Source organism: Pipistrellus kuhlii, unplaced genomic scaffold (genome assembly GCF_014108245.1).
Source record: "Pipistrellus kuhlii isolate mPipKuh1 unplaced genomic scaffold, mPipKuh1.p scaffold_m20_p_11, whole genome shotgun sequence".
Lineage (NCBI taxonomy): Eukaryota > Metazoa > Chordata > Mammalia > Chiroptera > Vespertilionidae > Pipistrellus > Pipistrellus kuhlii.
In genome coordinates, this window is record NW_023425416.1 from 41,628,874 (window position 1) to 41,651,743 (window position 22,870).

At 47.8% G+C, this 22,870-nt stretch overlaps 1 protein-coding gene across 1 annotated transcript in view; it reads left to right on the plus strand.

The window, feature by feature from the left end:
- The window catches only part of CMTM8 (CKLF like MARVEL transmembrane domain containing 8), a 57,174-nt gene extending 34,304 nt beyond the window's left edge, over nt 1-22,870 (plus strand). The window contains exons 2-4 of the mRNA XM_036431690.2: nt 18,967-19,140; nt 20,196-20,312; nt 22,402-22,870. Coding sequence (XP_036287583.1) covers nt 18,967-19,140; nt 20,196-20,312; nt 22,402-22,485 — 375 coding nt within the window. The 3' untranslated portion in view covers nt 22,486-22,870. The remainder of the gene's footprint in view (nt 1-18,966; nt 19,141-20,195; nt 20,313-22,401) is intronic.

The window sequence follows — 22,870 nt, forward strand, 5'->3', positions numbered from 1 at the left end:
AATATACAGACTGTTGTTATTTTTTCTTCTTTTAATGCGAAATATTTTCCATTTATAAATATTTCAAAGCTAAACACTCAGGTCAAAATCCCCGACTAAATCGTGAGCCCAGATTTGAAAATCTGTTTACCAATATGGTAGATATTTTCCTGTGATAGGAGAAGGCTTGTGTATATAACTTATTTCTAAAAATGCAGGATAGCCCTAACCGGTTTGGCTCAGTGGATAGAGTATTAGTCTGTGGACTAAAGGGTCTTGGATTCAATTCCAGTCAAGAGCACGTACCTGGGTTGCAGGCTCCTCCCCACCGTGGGCCCTGGTCAGAGCATGTGCAGGAGGCAACCAATCGATGTTCTCTCTGTCTTTCCCACTCTCTAAAAATCAATGGAAAAATATCCTCAGGTGAGGATTTAAAACACAGACACAAAAGAAATAAAAATGCAGGCCATGCCAGTGTGTGAAAATTGAATGCCTGGCTTGCATATTACTAAAATTGATGACCCCTAGGAAGGGCTTGGGTTCCAAACGGGTACCTTTTCTAACCTTCCAGGGAGTTGTGTACAAACAGCAGTAGAGGGACAGGGTGGAATGCCTCGGATACCTGCTTGTCACTCACAAGCTGTGGGTCCTGGGATAGTGACTGGTCTCTGGGCTTCTTCTTTTTAAATTAAAAAAAAAAAAAAATATATATATATATATATATATATATATATATATATATATGTTTTATTGATTTTTTACAGAGAGGAAGGGAGAGGGAGAGAGAGTTAGAAACATCAGTCAGCTGCCTCCTGCACACCCCCTACTGGGGATGTGCACGCAACCAAGGTACATGTCCTTGACTGGAATCGAACCTGGGATCCTTCAGTCTGCAGCCTGACGCTCTATCCATTGAGCCAAACCGGTTAGGGCTGGGCTTCTTTTCTCATCCGAATTGATGCTGCCAATAGGATTGACCCCAAGGCTGTGCAAGGATTAAGTGTGTGGGGCGGCTTCAGTAAATGTTAGTTTACTTTTTATGTAAACACTTAAAATACAGATGAAGCAGTTACGGTGATTACTTTTCACAAGTAAGTCCTTCATGTGTGACGTAGTCCGTCTTACTCAAAGTGGCATTTAGTAGGAAAACAAACGTCAGTGGTGGGTGAAAGACCCACTGCTGAAGGGAAGGAGGGGAGACCTGGTCATGAGTTTTGTCCGGGTTTTATTTTTGAATTCACATACTGTTGGTGGGGAAGCAAATGAAAGTAAACGGAGGTCTAACCTTTACGAAGGGCAGCTTAGCGGTAGCCATCCTAGTGACTAACGCCCCGTGGTGACACTTCTGTAGAAATGTGCCCTACGGCGAATCCCAGCACCTACAAAGGGGTGTTTGTACCAGGTGATTCTTGTTTACAATAATAGCAGGAGACCGGAAATGAGCAAAAAGGTCCACCAGCTGGGAGCTAGCAGAAACAGTGAACACTCAGGAATAGTGGTAGTTTACTGAGAAATAAGGATGCTCCCTCAGGACTTAGAAAAGATCCCCAAAATGTGTGAAGTCAGGACAGCAAGCATTTGTTCCTTGGCATTAAACACACACACACACACACACACACACACACGCCCTGGAGTTGGGGTGCCGGGCAGCCCAGGTGGGTTGGTAAGTGGAGAAGATGTGGTTTCCTTTATCCTTTAAAACTGTATGAAGCGTTTTTCAAGCTATTTCCTGCAAAAAGTGTTCTCTGGGTCCCTCCTTCCAAAAGAGAGTACGTTCAAGTAACCCTTATTTTACTTCATAACGGCCCCCAAGCTCACTCATATAAATAGTTGATGTACCCCTTTGCTAAAAATGTCTGCCTCCAGTGGGCAAGCCACCAGTTACTATAGCCCATCCCCCACTTATCCCCGGTTTTGCTTTCTGCCATTTCAGTTACCCGTGGTCAGCTGGGTCTGCAATGATTACATGGAAAAGCCCAGACATAAACAATCCATAGGTTTTAAATGGTGCACCAGCCACGTGGCATGAATGAAGTCTTGTGTCACCCGGCTCTATTCTACCTGGGCTGTGAATCATCCTTAGTCCAGCCTGTTAGTCACTTAGTAGCTGTGTTGGTCATTAAATCAGCTGTTGTGGTACCACAATACTGTGTTCAGATAACCCTCATTTTACTTCATAACAGCCCCAAACTCACTCATATGACTTTTATTACCGTCTATTGTTATAGTTGTTCTGTTTCGTTATTACTAGTTATTGTTGTTCACCTCTTACTGGGCCTAATTTGTAAATTGTCTCCTGGGTATGTCTACATAGGAGAAAACATAGTATATAGAGGGCTCGGTATTGTTCGTGGTTTCAGGCATCTGCTGCAGGTCTTGGAACATAATCCCCGCGGATAAGGGAGGACTACTGTAATCATCTCAGGTTTGGAGGCTGTTGTGGGATGTCGTTTTCCGTGAAACCCCGTCGTGCCTCTCTGAGAGGGGCGAAGGAAGTAGCAGACAGTCTCACTTTCTTCATCGAGGGGATTCTTCTACTGTCTAACTCATTTAAGGAAAAAGGACGCTGGGTAAGGTCTCCTGGAGTCATCTTGCCTGAGAAGGAACTTGGTGAACCGTTCAAAATCTCAGCTCAGTGGGCAGCAGCGTCTTATCCCAGTTTTTGGGGGGAGTGTTGAATTATGGCTGTCCCCAGTAGATTATTACAATGCCTATTTAAATTGTGAAACAGACCCAGGGGTGCTTTGGTGTCATTGAGTTACAGCGGGGGGAAGGTTCCAAGAATAGAGATGCGTTGCTGTTGGCAGGCTTCAAAGAGCCTCCAGAGGGCCCGTGCTTCAGAGAAAGGGCCACGCTGAGCCTCCGTGGTTATGACTGCTCCTAGGTCCGGGGAGGGGGACTTCTCTTTCCTTAACACGCAGCGAAGGGAAATATCACGGTGGTGTCTAAATTAATGAGTCTTGTTTCTTTACGCCTGGGCTTATCTAGTTTTTCCATCTAAATATCCCAAACTTCTGAGAGTGAACTTACTTAGGGATCTGAGGATGAATCCTGAGCCTGCCCAGGTGATATTTCGGAGGGGATTGGGGGTAGAAGGCATTTTATGTCTTTTTTTTTTTTTTTTTTAATTCCTATAAATTTGTCTTCTTCTCTACAATATTTCTGGCTTTGACTTTCAATGGAAAAATACTGTCTTAGTCTGCTCCGACAGCTTAGAATACCATCTACTGGGTGGCTTCCTCACAGATCCTCATTTCTCTCAGTCCTGAAGCTGGGATTTCCCAGGTCAAGGTGGCAGCAGATTCCAGTGAGAGCCTGCTTTCTGGTTCACCCACAGTCGCCTGTCCCTGTGTCCTCACATGGCAGGAGGGGAGAGCGAGCTTCCTGTGGTCTCTTTTATAGAAGGGCACTAACCCCATCCAGGATGGTCCCACCCTTATGACCTGCTCACCTCCCAAAGATATTATCACATTGGGGATTAGGTTTCAACATGTGAATTTTGGAGGGACACGAACAGTCAGTCTATGTAGCAGGCATTTTATCTGTAACACTGCTTCTTCCTTCTCTTGCCCCCCCCCCCCATCTTTTAATAAAATTGATGCTAAAATAATGTGGCTTCCCTGACCCCAGCACACTTCTGGGTCCTCCCCAAGACCAGTCCTACAGTATCCAGTACTCGTTCTCATCGGTCGATAGTCCCAAAGGAAGTCCCACGGGACCAAGTGGCAGGCTATTCTGGATCGAGCATTCCAACCCACTCAGCAGAAGGACGTTACTCTCCCAGGAGCAGTGGTGGTTAATGGCCTTAATCAGGATGGAGGCTTCGCAGGACCCGAGAAATAAGCTGGCTGGGGACAGGTGGCTTAGGACCTTCTCAGGAACATGGGTCTGCTCCCCACGATGCACAGGCAGCCAGGAGAGGTGGCAGAGCCCCCTACCTCCACTCTGCCCATCCGCTGGCCTCCGAGGCAACGTGACATTGAAACGGGTCTTCCTGATGCCTGGTTTCCCCCAGGCCACCATTGCCAAAGGAGATTTTATTTTATTTATTTATTTTTAAATATATATTTTATTGATTTTTTACAGAGAGGAAAGGAGAGAGTTAGAAACATCGATGAGAGAGAATCATTGATCAGCTGCCTCTTTTTTTAAAAAATATATTTTATTAATATTCTACAGAGAGGAGGAAGGGAGAGAGATAGAGAGTTAGAAACATCGATGAGAGAGAAACATTGACCAGCTGCCTCTTGCACACCCCCTACCAGGGATGTGCCCGTAACCAATGTACATGCCCTTGACCGTAATCGAACCTGGGACCTTTCAGTCCGCAGACCGAGGCTCTACCACTGAGCCAGACCGGTTTCAGCTGCCAAGGAGATTTTAAAGGTGTGCCGACTCTTGCCGAAAACAGTTTGGCTCAGTGGATAAAGCGACTGAAAGTTCCCAGGTTCGATTTCGATCAAGGACGTGTACCTTGGTTGCGGGCACATCCCCGGTAGGGGGTGTGCAAGAGGCAGCTGATCGATGATTATCTTTCATCAATGTTTCTAACTCTATATCCCTCTCTCTTCCTCTCCGTAAAAAAAATCAGTAAAATATATTAAAAAAAAAAAAAATGCCGACTCTGAAACACTGATGCTAGGAATACCAGTTTCAAAAAAATGCCTCTGCTCCTATCTCACCTGCCCGGTGAATAAAACCCTGTCTGAACGCTTTCACTTGCCATTTCCAAGCGCCCCACAATGTACCCCCACCCACCCCCGATCTCACTGCCGTCCCAAGGGTTGCCAACCTCCTGGCCTTTTGCCCACATCCTGAAAGCAGGAGGGTGCCAGGTCGCAGCGTCATCTCTGCCTGGAGCGGGGCTGCTCAGAGGGAGGCCCTGGTCTCCAAGGACGTGAGGCCGATCCGAGCCCCCAGGGCACTTATTGATTCTCCTGAAGGAGCCTCGGCATTTCGTGAAATGATTGCACATTCTTGGCCCTCTCGCCGGCCGGGCTCCACTGTTCTTTCCTGCTTGTTTAGCTCCCTGGCCACACTGAGCATCCTTCAGGGGGAAGCGCTATGTCATCATTATATGCCTCAATCTTGTGCATGCTCGTCCGTCTGGTTGTCCTAGTGCCGGGGGACCTCCTTGGGCCTCGTTGGGCTGACAGGAGAATGAGGAGATAGAGCTTTACACAGATGTGCTGTAATAAGTGCATTCCAGGAAAACGAGTTTACATGGAACCTCAATTAGAAGTGATGATTCTCCCCAAAAGAGTTCTTTGTTTTCTTTTCCCCCAAAAATAGTTTTATGCATCTTCTTTTGAATAGTACTTTTCGGAGGTTTTTAAAATACATTTTGATGTATAGTAACTTGATAACATCTTTTAGGAAAGATCTCTTAAAACCTTGGGGCTCACTTATATTTGAAAATGTAGTTGTTGGTGCATTTTTGAAAATATATACTGAAAGTAAAATATTGATGACTGCCACATTTTAAAATATATATATTTTATTGATTTTTTTTTTTTTTTTTTACAGAGAGGAAGGGAGGGGGGTAGAGAGTTAGAAACATCGATGAGAGAGAGACATCGATCAGCTGCCTCCTGCACACCCCCTACTGGGGATGTGCACGCAACCAAAGTACATGCCCTTGACTGGAATTGAACCTGGGACTCTTCAGTCCGCAGGCCGACACTATCCACTGAGCCAAACCAGTTAGGGCGACTGTCACCTTTTTAAATAAAACTCAATAAGAAAAGAACTACCCAATTTAAAAAATGGACAAAGGGTCTGCATTGACATTCCTTCAAAGATATACAAATGGCCAATAAGGACATAAAAAGATGCTCTCTCTATGTTTATAATTTCCAAGAGGGAAACATTTGAAGCACTTTTACCAAAGTGTTCACGCGCAGTCGTCGTCTCTGAATGATAAAAGAGCATGAATGATTTGTTTTCTTAACGCTTTTCTGGACTTTCTGAGTTTTCTGTCACAAATATGCTGCTTTTACGATTAAACCAACATTAGCAAACTGTGTAAGCTGTTGGGATGCACACGCTGAATCTGACAAATTGCTGCCCTGAAACCCCTGGTGAAACCACTGGGGCTCACTTTGAGGCCCGTCCAAGCCGATAAAAGCCGGGCCAGTGTGTCGCGGGAACCGTGTTTCAGCCAAAAGACTCAGCTGTCACAGATGCCGTAGGAGCCTTCGTGCCGCCCATGGTGGCGGCCCTGTAGTCTTCTCTTGGCAGAGCCGAGGCTTGTCGAGCTTCTGAACGCCGGCTGGAATATGAAGCGCATGGAAAGGGCTACATGGGTTCAAGCGCCAGCAAATCCCAGCTTCCATCTGCGGTTGGCTTGCCTCAGTCAAGCATCACACTGTTCGCCACCGAACACAGTCGAGCGTGTCATTGTGTTCACTGATGATGTCTTGGATATGACACCCAAAGCAAAGGCAACAAAGGCCTAAAATAGACAAATGGGACTTCATCAAACTCTAAAACTTCTTCGCAGCAGAGGAAACAAATCAGCAGAGTGAAAAGGCAACTTGTAGAATGGGAGAAAGGATTTGCAAATCAAATATCTGAAACGGGGTCAATACCCAGACTCCATCATGAACTCTTACAACTCAACAACAACAAAATTCAGTTTAAACCTGGGCAGAGGACTTGAATAGACATTTCTCCAAAGAAGATATACTTATGATGGCAATGAGAGGAGACTTGACTTCGGCTGGTGAACACAAAATACAATATACAGGTGATGTGTTATAGTAGGGGTGTCGAACTCAATCAGAGAAGGGGCCAAAATCTAAAATCCAGCCTAAATCGTGGGCCGAATGGTTTACTGAACAGTCATAAACTGTCATTGTGATGGAAACGCAGCGGAGTGCAGTGATGACAGCGCGGTGCGGGCCACATTGCAAGGCCTGGCGGGACGGATTTGGCCCGAGGGCCTTGTGTTTGACACATGTGTGTTATAGAATTGTACACCTGAAACATATAATTTTATTAACCAATGACACTACAATACATTCTATTAAAAAAGAAAAAAAATTTGCCCTAGCTGGTTTGGCTCAATGGATAGGGCATCAGCCTGCAGACTAAAGGGTCCCAGGTTCAATTCATGCCAAAGACACATGCCCAGGTTGTGGGCTCGATTCCCTCCTAGTAGGGGGCATTCAGGAGGCAGCTGATCAATGATTCTCTCTCGTCACTTCATCTCTTTCCCTTCCTCTCTGAAATTAATGAATAAAATATTTTTTTAATTTTTTTTTTCAAAAAAATATATACTTACTAGAGGCCTGGTGCACAAATTCATGCACAGGTTGGGTCTGGCCAGCCTCCCAAATGGAGGCCGATCAAGCTAGGCCTGAGTTGGAGAAAGGGGACAGGGAAGGTTGGCTGGTCGGCCCTGCCCCCAATCGGGAGGGGGGAAGGGTGGCGATTGGACTGGCCTGGGGGAGGGGTCACCCCCCGTTGGGCCAGTTGGCCAGCTGCAGTGCGCATCATAGCAACCAGTCATTCTGGTCATTCCAGCCTTCCAGTAACTTGGCTTTTATATATTGTATAATATATAGATGGCCAGAAAGTATATGAAAAGATGCTCAACATCACTCATCCTTAGGACCAGTCTGTTTTGTTGGGGTCAGGTGTACTAGCTGACAAGTGGTAGGACTCTTTGGTGATGTGTACATCTCCCTTCGGAAGCAGACAGCTTGCCCAGGGGAAAGTCTCCTTGAAAATGTAGAGGTCAGGCTCGCCTTACTCTAAGGTAGGGGTGTCGAACTCAATCAGAGAAGGGGCCAAAATCTAAAATCCAGCCTAAATCGTGGGCCGAATGGTTTACTGAACAGTCATAAACTGTCATTGTGATGGAAACGCAGCGGAGTGCAGTGATGACAGCGTGGTGCGGGCCACATTGCAAGGCCTGGCGGGACGGATTTGGCCCGCGGGCCTTGTGTTTGACACATGTGCTCTAAGGCTTGAGACTCCTGAGCTTGTTTCTAGGGGCCAGATGATTACCTTTCTCCATATCTGCCGCTGTGACTTCACTGACCATGGCCACCGGACCCCACTGAGCCTGGTTCAGCTGGTGCCACAAGAGCAAAGGCTAATGGGGTGGAACAGATGTGTTGAAGGTTGCCCATTCCAAGGTGTTTCCTGGATTGGCTGTCATGATTGATGCCCTCTTCCTAAATTCCCTTCTGTTTCCAACAAAAGACCTGATAACCCAGGAAACAGAATTAAGAAAGGGTACAACAAAGGAGCGTAAATTCCTAAGAGGCGAGCCTGTCTTTCAGTTCTGTGAAAACCAGGAGACCTGCAAACTATGAGGCCAAAACTCTCACTTGACTATGAGTCACAGTCGTACTTCCTGCGCCCGAGGCAGTTACATACCCAGAGAAGGACAGAGGCCAGAAAACGGCAGCCCTGACAGAGACTAATTCTCCACCTGAGGATTTGGCTTTTCACACCTGGCAGGTGTGGGGCAGGTGCTGGGCGTCTTTGGCGAAGGGAAGCATTTCACAATCCTCTTTGTTTGATTTTCATTTTGGTTCTTTTGAGATTGACAGTAAAAGGCGGTTTGTGACTTTCGATATTGCATTGTTTATTTTATTATTTTTTAGAATGGTTTTTTTTTTGTGTTTTTTTTTCAGAGAGAAAGGGAAAGGGTGAGAGAGATAGAAACATCAGTGATGAGAGAGAATCGTTGCCTTCAGCACACCCCGCCCTGGGGATCAAGCCTGCAACCTGGGCATGTGCCCTTGACCGGAATCGAACCGTGACCTCCTGGTTCATAGGTCGACGCTCAAACACTGAGCCTTGCCGGTCGGGCTGATATTACATTGTTTATCACAGACCTTTTGGTCTGATCTCCTCCCTCCCTGATGCCTCAAGGTAGGAAGAGAAAGGTGGAGCTGTCCCTGGTAGAAAGAAGCAGGTTCACCCGGGAGCAGTCCCCGCAGGAGACCTGCGATAAAGCGGAGTTGGCACACACCAAGGCTTGTGCATGTAAGATTTCTTTCCTTGACCTCAGACGGAGCTGTGGACCTGTGGGCAGTGCTGGGAGGTGCTGAAGCAGAAAGGAGGCCTCTATCTGCTGTGAGCTGTGGCTCCACCCTCCTCTTGGACCATGGCTTTGGCCACGGCCTTGCACTGCTCTGAGCCGCAATCTGCTTGTCTAAATGGGGACTAGGATGTCTGCATCGTTCCGCTGTCGTGTGGCCACATGAGAGGAGAGGGATGTGACTGGTCGTACCTTAGACAAGCACGAATGGTGGTACTTCAGGGAAGACAGCTATTGTCATTATGGGCTCACGCGTGTCTGTCCCAGGCGGCAGTAGCAGACACTTTGATGGTGACTCTCGCCTCCCCCTCATTCCTTTCTCATCCTTCCTATTGCTTCTTTCCCAGGCACCTTTCATCCATCCGTCTTTTGTTCCTTTAGAATTATCTTTTTTCCTTCTCATCTTTGTCTTTTACACCCCCACCCCTCACCAAAACCGAAGGGAACCAACATTCAAATAAATTTGCTTAAAGAAGCAAGAAGGGCCAAAACCGGTTTGGCTCAGTGGTAGAGCATCGGTCTGCAGACTGAAAGGTCCCAGGTTCGATTCCGGTCAAGGGCATGTACATTGGTTGTGGACACATCCCCGGTAGGGGGTGTGCAGGAGGCAGCTGGTCAATGTTTTTCTCTCATCGACATTTCTAGCTCTCTATCTCTCTCCTTTCCTCTCTGTAAAAAATCAATAAAATATATTAAAAAAAAAAAAAAAAAAGAAGAAGAAGAAGAAGAAGAAGAAGAAGCAAGAAGGGCTGGAAGCCAGTCTGGCCTCTGACCTCAAAGGGCTCCACACAGAGGCCTCGGGCTGCCACCGAATCCTGCTCTTCACTCCAGGCGTGCTGTCACCACACAATTTGCTCTCTTTTCTTGAAGAGGCTCATCGACTTGGTGAGGAGTGGCTGCTGCTCTGCTTCTCAGTGTTTCACTGATTCATAGAAAATACTGAGGTTAATGTGTGTTCTTTGTGAGGCCTAAGAAGATCTTTGCTCATGTCGTTGTCATCCAAGATCCCTCTTAAGTCCCTGGTGCAGGGGCTGCGGGTGGCAGAGAGGGTCTGGAGGTGGGTTTCTCGAACTCCAGCTGCAGGGGGGTGGGCTTAGGAAAGCACAGAGCTGGGTGCCTTTCCAGGGAGGCGGGTTCGGCAGAGCCGGTGGGCCCAAGCATCTGCATTTCTAACAGGCCCCTGTGGATGCTGACACTCCTGCCCTGGGGACCACCCCCTTAGAGAAGCAAGGCTCGAGGGCAGAGGTTGGCAAATGACAGCCCGCCGGTGATGCAGCCTGCCACCTGTTTTTGTAAACACAGCTTTTCAGCACCGCAGCTACTCCCGCCCATTTGCATGTTGTCTCTGTCTGCTTTCAGGCTGCAGTGGCAGAATTGAGTAGTTGTGACACGTGCCATATGGCCCTCAGCGCTGACAGCACTGACAAGTTGGCCCTTCACAGAGCATGCCAACTCTGCTCTGATGATTCCTCCATACCCTGAGCCCCATGGTTCTAATTATGGGCACAGACACCCCCTTCCTGTGGGCACTAACCCACCTCCTGACCCTCGCTGCCTAAGTACGCTAGGACCCTCACTGCCAAGGTGCCCGCCCACTAAATCATGTTTCCTGGAAGAAAGAAAGAAAAGAAAAAAAAAGCATGAGACTTGAAGTCACTCTTGCAGGTCGCAGCTTACCTTGTAGACCCTGCGGCAACCTAGATGGTGTGGTACCCACCTGAGGGAGGTACAAACTGAGGCCCAGAAGGAACATGGCCTAACCTGTGCTCCAAAAGCAAGTTCTTGACCGACCTAGGACTTCCTTCCTTTCTACGTATCACAGTGCCCTTTGCATACAAGACCAAATGGATGGAACTTGGTGTAATGGTCATCTACTACCGTGTAATAAATACGCCCAAACTTAAAGCAGCGGTACATATGTATTACCATCACTCACAATGTCTGTGAGCCAGGAATTCAGAGTCAGCCCAGCTGGGCAGTTCTGGCTCGGGTGTTTTCCTGACCATCAGTCAGATTTCCTCAGCGGGCTGCAGTCATTAAGGCCTGACGGGGACGGGACAATCCACTTCCAAGGAGGTCACCCACCTGGCTCGCAGGTCAGGGCTGGCTGTCGGTGGGAGGGAGCCCTCCGTTCCTTGCCAGTGTGGGCCTCCCCACAAGATTGCTTGCAACTTCCCCAGAGCACGCGATCGATCTGAGACGGAGATAGCCAGGGGGAAACTGTAGCCCACATGTGTCAAACACAAGGCCCGCGGGCCAAATCCGTCCCGCCAGGCCTTGCAATGTGGCCCGCACCGCGCTGTCATCACTGCACTCCACTGTGTTTCCATCACAATGACAGTTTATGACTGTTCAGTAAACCATTCGGCCCGCGATTTAGGCTGGATTTTAGATTTTGGCCCCTTCTCTGATTGAGTTCGACACCCCTACGTGTAGCCTTTGTTATGACCTAGCCTCCCACGTCACACACGTCATTTCTGCCAACGCTGTTCATGAGAACCAAGTCCCTAAATGCAAGAGAGGCCTGAGTTCTGAGTGGCGGGTCAAAAGAAGTGTCGCCGTATTTTAAAACCAGCCCAGGATGCAGATTTCCATCCCATGGCTCCCTGGGAATATTGAGGGTCCTAATGGATTGTCCCCGGTTGGTCATAGAATGTTGAGTTCTACGCAAGACCAAGGTTGAGTCAGAATTACTAGCATGAGCCAAAACCGGTTTGGCTCAGTGGATAGAGCGTCCGTCTGTAGACTGAAGGGTCCCGGGTTCGATTCCGGTCAGGGGCATGTACCTTGGTTGCGGGCACATTCCCAGTGGGGGGTGTGCAGGAGGCAGCTGGTCGATGATTCTCTCTCATCGATGTTTCTAACTCTCTATCCCTCTCTCTTCCTCTCTGTAAAAAATCAATAAAATAAAATAAAAAAGTGGGAAGAAGACCAAGTGGTTTGAAATCCCCCTGGTGGCTCAGGCATGCTCCTCCCAGATGCTGGTCCCCCTCCTGTTTGAGAGCTGCTTATCTAACACCATCCTCCGCCATTTCCCAGGTTGGTACGGGGCCTAAAGAGGCCAAGTTCCTTATCAGAGAAAGCAGCAGAGCCCTGGTCGGCCCTCCCCACAGGCTCCTCTGTAGAGGGTCAAACACGCTTCAGTAGACACTTTGCAGAGGCACCAGGAGGCCATGAACTTGCGGGTGAACTCTGCCCTCCCCAAGTCTTTCTGTTAATGAATCCTTATCTCAGCCAGCCGATAGCCTTTTTCCTCCGATCTGTCTCCAGGCAACGTGTAGTCCTCACGGGTGAGAGTACCAGACCGAGTTTATCCTTCCTCGTCCAGCCACCTCTGTGGAATGCGCTGTGAATGGAGGAACTCATCCAGGCAGCGGGTCAATTCTGACCATCGCTGAGCAGGGACTGGCACGCCTTCATCCTTCATAAGCAGAATTTGGCCGCCCTCTAGTGGATACATGGGGAAGGTCGCCGTGCTGGCCGAATAGCATCCTGTTGGAGATGCCTGGCTGGAAGATTCCCCCTGCCTCCAGGGGGGAAGTGCCTGGCAGGTGTGGGGAGCCATCTGTTTGAGCAGGCTGTGGCTCCCGGATGGTACAGGGAAGGGAGACACGCTTTTGTCCTTCATCCTCACTGGCTCGATGTATTAATAGTCTGGGTTAGCCCGGCTGGCATGGCTCAATGGTTAAGACGTCACTGTTTGATTCCTAGACTGGGCACATGCTCAGCTTGTGGGCTCGATCCCTAGTAGGAGGTATGCAGGAGGCAGCCAATCAATGATTCTCATCAATGATGTTTCTCTCTCTCTCCCTCTCCCTCTCTCTCTCTCTCTCTCTCTCTCTCTCTCTCTCTCTCTCCTCCCTTTCTTTCTAAAATCAATAAAAATATGTATTTTTTTAAAAAGGAACTGTCACCCTAACCGGTTTGGCTCAGTGGATAGAGTGTTGGCCTGCGGACTGAAAGGTCCCAGGTTCAGTTCAGGTCAAGGGCATGTACCTTGGTTACGGGCACATCCCCAGTGGGGGGTGTGCAAGAGGCAGCTGATCGATGTTTCTCTGTCATCTATATTTCTAACTCTCTATCTTCTCCCTTCTCTGTAAAAAAAAAAAAAAAATCAATAAAATATATATTTAAAAAAATAAAAAAGAAACTGTCATGCATAGAGCATATTTCTCATCATGTCAATTTTAGAAAATGCACATCATTCTGTCCTAAAGAAACTGAGGCAAAGAGGAGTTCGCTGATTTGGGGCATGCTGTGATATTGTGTAGCACAGTCATTAAAAGCTTAAACTAAGTTATTTAACTCAAGGTGCCTTGGTTTTCCTGCAAAATAGTCATGATAAAAGTCATTTCGAGGGCAGCTGTGAGGTTAAATGAGGTGAGGCCTGCATGTAATGCACTCTGTACTCTGTAAAGATATTATGCTGTTACTGTTTCCTGGGACTTGAGCACATGGTAGTTACTCAATAAATATTGGTTAAATAAATGAAAGTTATTTGCCCAGCCATACAGCTGGTAAGAATTCAGAGCTTTAGCCCTAGCTGATTTGGCTCAGTGGATAGAGCATCGGCTTGCGGACTGAAGGGTTCCGGGTTTGATTTCAGTCAAGGGCATATCCAGGTTGCTGGCTCTATCCCCAGTAGAGGGCATGCAGGAGTCAGCCAATCAATGATTTTCTCTCATCATTGATGTTTCTAACTCTCTCTCCCTCTACCTTCCTTTCTGAAGTAAATATGTATATATACATTTTTTTAAATATATTTTATTGATTTTTTACAGAGAGAAATGGAGAGGGATAGAGAGTTAGAAACATCTATGAGAATCATTGATCAGCTGCCTCCTGCACACCCCCTACTGGGGATGTGCCCGCAACCAAGGTACATGCCCTTGAAGGGAATCGAACCTGGGACCTTTCAGTCCGCAGGCCGACGCTCCATCCACTGAGCCAAACCGGTTTCGGCTGTGTGTGTGTGTGTGTGTGTGTGTGTGTGTGTGTGTGTATATATATATATATATATATATATATATATATATATATATTTTTTTTTTTTTTTATTTTTTTTTTTTAAAGGAATTCAGAGTTTGAATATTTCTCCCAGGCCATTTCACCATGGGAGACTCACATTACCCAATGGGGTCTCTGTCTCAGAGTCTCAGCATTGCCTGCACCACACACATTCTGCTGACTCGCAGCCACTCGTTTACATCTCAAACTTCCTCTGACCACGCAGATTGGATGGGCCCTTCTGCTCTACATTCTCCTCTCAGCCCCGTTTCCTTCCATAGGACTTTGTCACAGGGTGTGGTAAGATACCCGTGGATGTACCTTCTCCAGGGGCAGAGACCATGTCCATTTCCCCTCATGTTCGTCTACCTGTGAGGGTTTGGAATGAATGAACGTTGCCAGGTGTGCTTTATGAAACACACCCGTCAGGAGAACAGCAGCCAGGCACGGTCATGCTGTTGGGTTCCCTCGTCGCAGGGCACAGAAGAGTAACTCTACGGTAGCTGATTTCCCAACTCGGTAAATGATCGAAAGCCCAGTGAGGCATTTCAGAGGTGTGCTGAGCTCACCTGGTACAGCGCAGCTGCCCTAGGCAATGCCAGCTGGGAACAGCTGGAGCCGCGCTCCTGGGGCAGCCTCGTTCATTGTCAGGAGTCCCCTGTCTGTTTTCAAGACTGAAATACAGATGCAGTCATGGGGCTCGTGCCAGTCAAGGCTAAGGCCAGGTACGTCGGCCAACCGTGGGCTACAGCAGTGTTGCGTTTCCTGCCCCACCAGCAGGGCCTAGAGAAACCCCTGGCTCGTTGCAAACACTCAGAAGATCCCTGAACCAATGAGACCCTTCAGGCGGGTCCCCTCGGCAGCAGAATAGCTGTCACGCCGCTCACCGGCTGCACAGACTGGCTGTACAGGCGTCTTCCCAGGCAGATTTACTGTGTCTCCTGTTTGACTGTTAAAAGTCTAAGACATCTGCGCTTCAGTCCCGAGGCTGTTCACGGGCCTGTGAACGCAAAGGGCAAAGGAGAGTGGAGGGATCAGCTCACTGAGTCTCCAGAGAGGACCATTGATTCTTTTCAATTAAAAATGTTTCTTCTAGCCCTCATCGGTTTGGTTCAGTGGATAGAGCGTCGGCCTGCAGACAGAAGGGTCCCAGGTTCGATTCCGGTCAGGGGCATGTACCTTGGTTGCAGGCACATACCCAGTAGGGAGTGTGCAGGAGGCAGCTGATCAATGTTTCTCTCTCATGGATGTTTCTAACTAGGTATCCCTCTCGCTTCCTCTCTGTAAAAAATAAATAAAATATGGGTGTGTTTTTTAAGTGTTTCTTCTTATGTTCAGCTGGCATGGTTCAGTTGAGTGTCAACCTATGAACCAAGAAATCACAGTTCGATTCCTGGTCAGGGCACATGCCCAGGTTGCGGGCTCAATCCCCAGTGAGGGGGCATGTGGGAGGGACCTGATCGATGACTGTCTTTCATCGTCGATGTTTCTATTTCTCCCTCTCCCGTCCTCTTTGAAATCAGTGAAAAAAAAGAAAAAATGTTTTTTAAAAAAATGTTTCTTCTTAGATAGATATTTGGTACCTTTCAGGCGCAAGCACTCTCATTGCATAGCACAAGGCAATAATGGAAATCTGTTTGTGATGACCCTGGGCCGTCAAAAGGGTTGGCTGTGTTGGGAACACTGTACTTAATGGTAAAAGGGAGAAACCTACAGAAAGCGCATTCAGCAGAGCTCATTATCCTATTGTTCAGGACGGAGGTTTGGAGTAGAGACTTTGCCGGACACTGAACAATAGGAATCTTTAGCTTGATAAAGGGTATTCACCACCTACTCATAACAGACATTGTACGAATGGAAAACATCCAAGTGAACAATGGCGTCGAGTAAAATAAGGGTGCTCGCTGTCACTTGTGTTCTGGAAGATGGTTCTGGAGATTCTAGTTATTGCAGTTGTACACGAAAAGAAACAGGTTTAAGTATTGGAAAGCACCCAAAGTTCCCTTCATTATCACGGGTACCGTACGTAGTCAGATACTGCTAGGACAGTGGTCGGCAAACCGCGGCTCTCGAGCCACATGCGGCTCTTTGGCCCCTTGAGTGTGGCTCTTCCACAAACTACCACGGCCAGGGCGAGTCTATTTTGAAGAAGTGGCGTTAGAAGAAGTTGAAGTTTAAAAAATGTGGCTCTCTAAAGAAATTCCAATCGTTGTCCTGTTGATACTTGGCTCTGTGGGCTAATGAGTTTGCCGACCCCTGGCCTAGGATGCTGCCTTCCCTCCAGCTTTTCCGGTCTCTCTGCAGCGTGGCCTTCCCTGAGACTTCCTGCTGCAAGGGCCTGCCTCCCTGTTACGGTCCCTTCTCGCCTTCTGTTTGCCTTTGTGGCATTTCTTTCCTATCTGTATTAATCCAAATACTTCTCCCCACCGACTTCACCTCGAGTTTGTGCCCCGTTCTGTCCCTGGGGCCTGGAAGCTGGAAGCACCGGTTAGGTGCTCTCAGTTGCTCTCAGTGGCCAACCAAAGGAGTGAAAGCTCCGCCCCTCGTGTTGTGATTAAAAGCACTCTAGTACTCTGTTCCCTATACAACAGAAATGCAGTCCTTTGTCCCCAGTGTTTTTCAACCTTTTTTGGGCAAAGGCACACTTGTTTCATGAAAAAAATCACGAGGCACACCACCATTAGAAAATGTTAAAAAATTTAACTCTGTGCCTATATTGACTATATATAAAGTAATTCTCTTGAATAGGAATCAAATAAACACAAAGAAAGTATTTTATAATTACTTTATTATGAAATATTAAGTAAACAAAATAGTGAAAAATTATAAAATTCTTGTCTTGTCTGCACCTACGGCACACCAGGCAACGGTGTGCCGCGGAACAGTGGTTGAAAAACGCTGCCCTATACAACAGAAATGCAGTCCTTTGTCCCCAGCCGCTCAGCAAGCTGGCACTTGCAGCCAGAGCCCGTCCTGGGCCCCCGAGGCTGCCTCCTGGGAGGTATGGTTTAGATACTAACTCTTCCCTTTTCGTTTTTCCTATTGTTTTGCTGTTTTTGCTTTGTCTCTTGTTTTGTTGGATGCTAACTTTTCACGGCTCAGGAATAAAGTCCTCCTGGTCCTTGGAAGGCGCTGGGATGTGAGAGGCGTCCCTCGCTCTGGCCTTCCTGAGTTCGGGACTCGAGGTGCCTGGGATTTAGGCCAGTTTCTTCCCCTCGATGAGGTCCCCCTGTCGCGGTGACTGGGTTTGGCTCTGGGTTTGGTCTTGCTCCTCAGCAGTGGCGAAGCGTGGACGGCTGCCGCTGGATAGACCTGAGGCTCGTGTTAGCACGCTGAGGGCCGCGCCGGTCTCGCCCTGCCTCCCCTCTGACAGCTCTCAGGCCATCTGTGAGGGGGGCGGCCTAGCAGGTGCCAAATCCTTAGTGGTTCGTCCCCTGAGAGCCGATCAGTCCCAGGTCCACCTCAAGTGAGCCTGCAGTCTTGTTCCCTGGACGGGTATCAAGTGAGCAAATGCTAGCCACAGATGAGTGTTGTTTTGCCCCTTATGATGTTTTGTTTGTTTGTTTTTTAATATATTTTTATTGATTTCAGAGAAGGGAAATGGAGAGAGAGAGAGAAACATCAATGACGAGGGAGAATCATTGATTGACTGCCTCCTGTAGCACCCCCCTATCAGGGATCGAGCCCACAACCCAGGCATGTGCCCTCGACCAGAATCAAACCCGTGACTCTTCAGTCCTCAGGCTGACGCTTTGTACACTGAGCCAAACCAGCTAGGTCCCCTCATGGTGTTTTAAAACTCTTGTAAGTGCCAACATTTAAAAGTCAAGATGATCCCCCTACCAGCGTGGCGCGGTGGCTAAGTGTCGGCCTGTGAACCAGGAGGTCACAATTCGATTCTCAGTCAGGGCACGTGCCCAGGTTGTGGGCTCGATCCCCAGTGGGGGGCATGCAGGCGGCGGCCAGTCAATGATTCTCTCTGTTTCTGTCTCTTTCTCTCCCTCTCCCTTCCTCTCTGAAGTCAATAAAAATATACTTTAAAAAAATAAATAAAAATAGCCGAAACCGGTTTGGCTCAGTAGTAGAGCGTTGGTCTGCGGACTGAAAGGTCCCAGGTTCGATTCCGGTCAAGGGTATATTCCTTGGTTGCGGGCACATCCCCAGTAGGGGGTGTGCAAGAGGCAGCTGGTTGATGTCTCTCTCTCATTGACGTTTCTAGCTCTCTATCTCTCTCACTTCTTCTCTGTAAAATAAAAATAATAATAAAATAAAATAAAATAAAATATATTTTTTAAAAATATTTAAAAATAAATAAAAAATAAATAAAAATAAAAGTCAAGATGACCATGTAGAAACTTGAGTTTCTGTCTCTCTCCCTCCCCCCCCCCACCCCCCAGTTGGGGATTGGAGCTGAGAAGAAATTGGTCCTTAAAACAAAAGTTTTTTTTGTGGGTTTTTTTTTTTTTTTTTTTCCAAAACCGGTTTGGCTCAGTGGATAGAGCATTGGCCTGCAGACTGAAAGGTCCCAGGTTCCATTCCGATCAAGGGCACATCCCCAGTAGGGGGTGTGCAGGAGGCAGTTGATCAATGTTTCTAACTCTCTATCCCTCTCCCATTCTTTCTGTAAAAAATCAATAAAACATATTATAAAAAAAAACACAAAAAAAAACCAAGACCGTTTTTCTTGGTTGCCAGGGTCTCTACCCAGCCTACTATGTTCATTTATATTGTACTTTCCTGGCCTTTGTAGGCATGTAAGTTAGTTTGTAATCCCTATTATACTTTTAAAAGTCATGTATGTGTGTGTGTGTAGCTGAAAGATGTCACTGACACTCGGTAATGATTTTTTCCCCCTCTGTCTTCTTCTTTTTCTTTACTTTCTCCTTCCTCCTTCTTGCCCCACTGCCTCCATCACTTCACAGATCCTGGGACTGCTGGTATGGACACTCATCGCCGGGACGGAGTACTTCCGGGTCCCCGCCTTCGGCTGGGTCATGTTTGTCGCCGTGTTTTACTGGGTCCTCACCGTCTTCTTCCTCATCCTCTACATAACGATGACCTACACCAGGATCCCCCAGGTGCCCTGGACAACCGTGGTAAGGGAGCCGGGCATGCTTCGGGCCCATGGCCCACTAGGGAGGATGGTCCTCCATTGGTCGATTCTGCTTTTTTTTTTAATTTCTTTATTGATTAAGATATCACATATTTGTCCTCATCTCCCCATTCCCATCCTCCGCCCCCTATTGTCCTTGACCACAGGTTAGGCTCATATGTATGCACACAAGTCCTTTGGTTGATCTCTCCCTTTTAGCCCCACCCTCCCTCTGAGGTCCAACCGTCTGGCCCATGGCTCCTTGTCTCTGGGTCTGTTCTTGTTCCTCAGTCCACGTTGTTCACCATTTCTCCCAGATGAGTGAGGTCATGTCCTGCTGGAAATACCCTTATGAGAACCGAAAATGAGACAAGCAATCATGGTTATGCTGAAAGGCAAATGACTCAGTCTGTAGTGAGCTTCTTTCTGGGCCAACGGTTCTGAAATGAGACCCAATTTCCATGTCAAACAGTTCCCCCATGTGTACACGTCAGCAATGATATTTCAGTTCTGGATGGTGGGCACATGGTGGTAATGCAGGTCCGACCCTCTCTGGTTTGGTCCTGGGCAACCTGCAGTGACGCCCAGCAGCTGACTGCTGTTATGGCACGGTTCTGCGTGTTTAAGAACTTGCAGTGGCCTGACGAGCTGACTTAAAGGCCCTCCCTGCCTAGAGCAAGGGGCCTGCTTTGAGCCTGCACTCTCCAGGGTGGGGCTCCTGCTGGGGGGGGAGGGTGGCCGAGGGCTGAGGCCCTTCTCACTAGCCAGTACGTCGCCATGGCTGAATTGGATGAAATGAGGATCAAGAGCAAACTGCAGGAGCCTGGGTGTGTTGGGGGGAAAGGAGGGGTGTCTGGGTGCAATGTGAAGGAGATGATATAAAACCCAACCCCTCCCCCAAAACACGGGGGAGCTGCCTTCTCAGAGCCCCTGTCCTCACGTGTCCAGAGGAGCAACCTTCCCACAGCCGGGGGTGCAGTCAGTCCCGCCCAGTTCGGAGCTCCGGAGGCGCCCAGACCTCCCCACGCTCCCTGAACACACCGGCGTCTGTCTCCCCAGGGCCTGTGCTTTAACGGCAGCGCCTTCGTCCTGTACCTCTCGGCCGCGATCGTGGATGCCTCGTCCGTCGCCCCCGAGAGGGACGGCCACAACTTCAACAGCTGGGCGGCCTCCTCGGTGAGTGGGCCCCCTCCTCCCTCCAGGGGTCGGGAGGAGGCCGGAAAAGGCGCCACCTGCCGCCGGACACACTGGCAATTAGCTGACTGGTTTGCAAGCATATTAAATCGGTGAGGCGGTGCTTGCGTGAAAGCCAAATGGCTGGAATCAAAAAAGGGAGAAAAAAGTATGCGAGGCATTCCAAGAATCGTCCTACCGACTGCAGTTCCGTGGGGAGAGACTTTGCAGAAAATGAGCCCGCTGCGGTTCTCTTTGTTTGGCTTTTAAGTAGGAATGTCTGTGGATGCCTTGAGGATGCATGAAAAATAAACATACACCCACAAAGAAGGCTCCTTTCGGGGCCTGTGACTGGGTGATGAGTGTGGCATGAGGGGCCTCTTTTTTTTTTTTTTTTTAATATATTTTATTGATTTTTTACAGAGAGGAAGGGAGAGGGATAGAGAGTTAGAAACATCAATGAGAGAGATGCATCGACCAGCTGCCTCCTGCACACCCCCCACCGGGGATGTGCCCACAACCAAGGAACATGCCCTTGACTGGAATCGAACCTGGGACCTTTTAGTCAGTCCGCAGACCGACGCTCTATCCACTGAGCCAAACCAGCTAGGGCTGTACAGTGTGCAGTTTTAAACCAGTAAGTGTGTATTTTTTTTTCATTTAAAAACTTCCTTTTGAAAGTTTGTCTAGTAACTGACCTTAAAATATCCCACCCGCGAAAGAGGTGTTGGTGGGGGGAGCAGGGGAGGGCCAGAGGGGTCACGTTACAGCTGGTCGATGGTACGTGGGTGATCCTTGTATTCTTCACCCACGTTTCCAAATGGCGGGGGAAAGGGAGAAAGCCCGGGGCCCACGAGGTTAAACACCACGCCGAGGCGGCCCCGGGCTCGTGGCGTGACTCTGCCCAACTGGGTGGAGGTTGGTTGCTCCAACTCACCATTCACACCGCACCACTCCCAGGGCTCATCCCTTCCTCCTGCTGCCCGACCCACTCACGGTAACTGAGCCCGTGGGAATCCGAGGGTAACCTGGGTCTAAAATGGCCCATATAGCCGAAACCGGTTTGGCTCAATGGATAGAGCGTTGGCTTGGGGACTGAAGGGACCCGGGTTCGATTCCGGTCAAGGGCATGTACCTTGGTTGCGGGCACATCCCCAGTAGGGGGTGTGCAAGAGGCAGCTGATCGATGACTCTCTCTCATCGATGTTTCTAACTATCTCTCTCCCTTCCTCTTTGTACAAAATCAATAAAAAATATATTTTTTAAATGGCCCATACAGTAGTCCCCATGGTTTTACTTTCTGCAGTGTGTCATCCCCACAGTCAACCACGGTCCAAAAAAAAACCTTAAATAAAGAATCCCAGAAATAAACAATTCGTATGTTTTAAACCGCACACCATTCTGAGTATCATCGTGGAATGTTACACCATCCCACTCTCTCCTGCCCAGAATATGAATCATCCTTTTGTCCCTCATGTAAGCTCCCTGCCCCTTAGCAGCCTTCTTGGTTATCAGGTCAAGAGAGAGAGACAGAGAGACAGAGAAAGATATATCACATTCACGTAACTTTTATTACAGAATGCTGTTGGAATTGTTCCATTTTTATGATCGGTTACTATTATTAACCTCTTACTGGGCCTAACTTACAAAGTAAACTCTGATAGGTGTATATGTGTAGGGAAAAGCATAGTGTATATTGGGTTTGTGCCATCCACAATTTCCAGCATCCCCTGGGTATCTTGGAATGTATCCCCTGCAGAGAAGGGGGAACTACTGTACAGAATTGGAAATACCAGGTGCTTTTCTCAGATGCACACCACCATATTCGCCCCTAAGTGAGTCACACCCCAGGGTTATTTGAGCAAAACGGTAAACTTTCCAGATATGCTCCAATAATAATAATAATAAATAATAATAATAATAATAATAAAATAATAGAGACAGAAATCATTTCAGAAGGAAAGTGATTGAACCAGGAAAGCCTGGAGTCAAGGAATGCTGTGGGTGCATGATCCAATGGAGGTGAAAGGATAGCGTTTGCTGATTACAACGTGCCCTAAACCCCGTGTCTATTCTGCTTTGTTCTCTCCAGTTCTTCGCCTTCCTAGTCACCATCTGCTACGCTGGGAACACGTATTTCAGTTTCATAGCGTGGAGATCCAGGACCGTCCAGTGATGAGCCATTTTGAGAATTATGAGGGCGGGGTGCAGAGGGAGGAAGCCTCTCTCTGTAAAAACAGCTGTAGGTATACTGTACATTTCCAGAGAATTGTATTTAACTAATGTTTTTATATACTTAGTTAAATTTTGCTCACTGTGGTTTGTTACCATGAAACGGGGCTCTTATTTGCAAAGAGCTCTATAGAGTGTAATGACCTCTTCAAGATCTTGTCAGGTGTCTTCCTAGACTGTTATTATTATTATTATTATTATTATTATTATTTTCTTAGATGATGTGTACATGGATAACATGCTAACATGAAGAATGTGTCAAGTTTGTAAAATTTTAACTTTTAAAATGCCACATTTTTTTTTTTTCGATTAAATGTTTCAAAATCTTG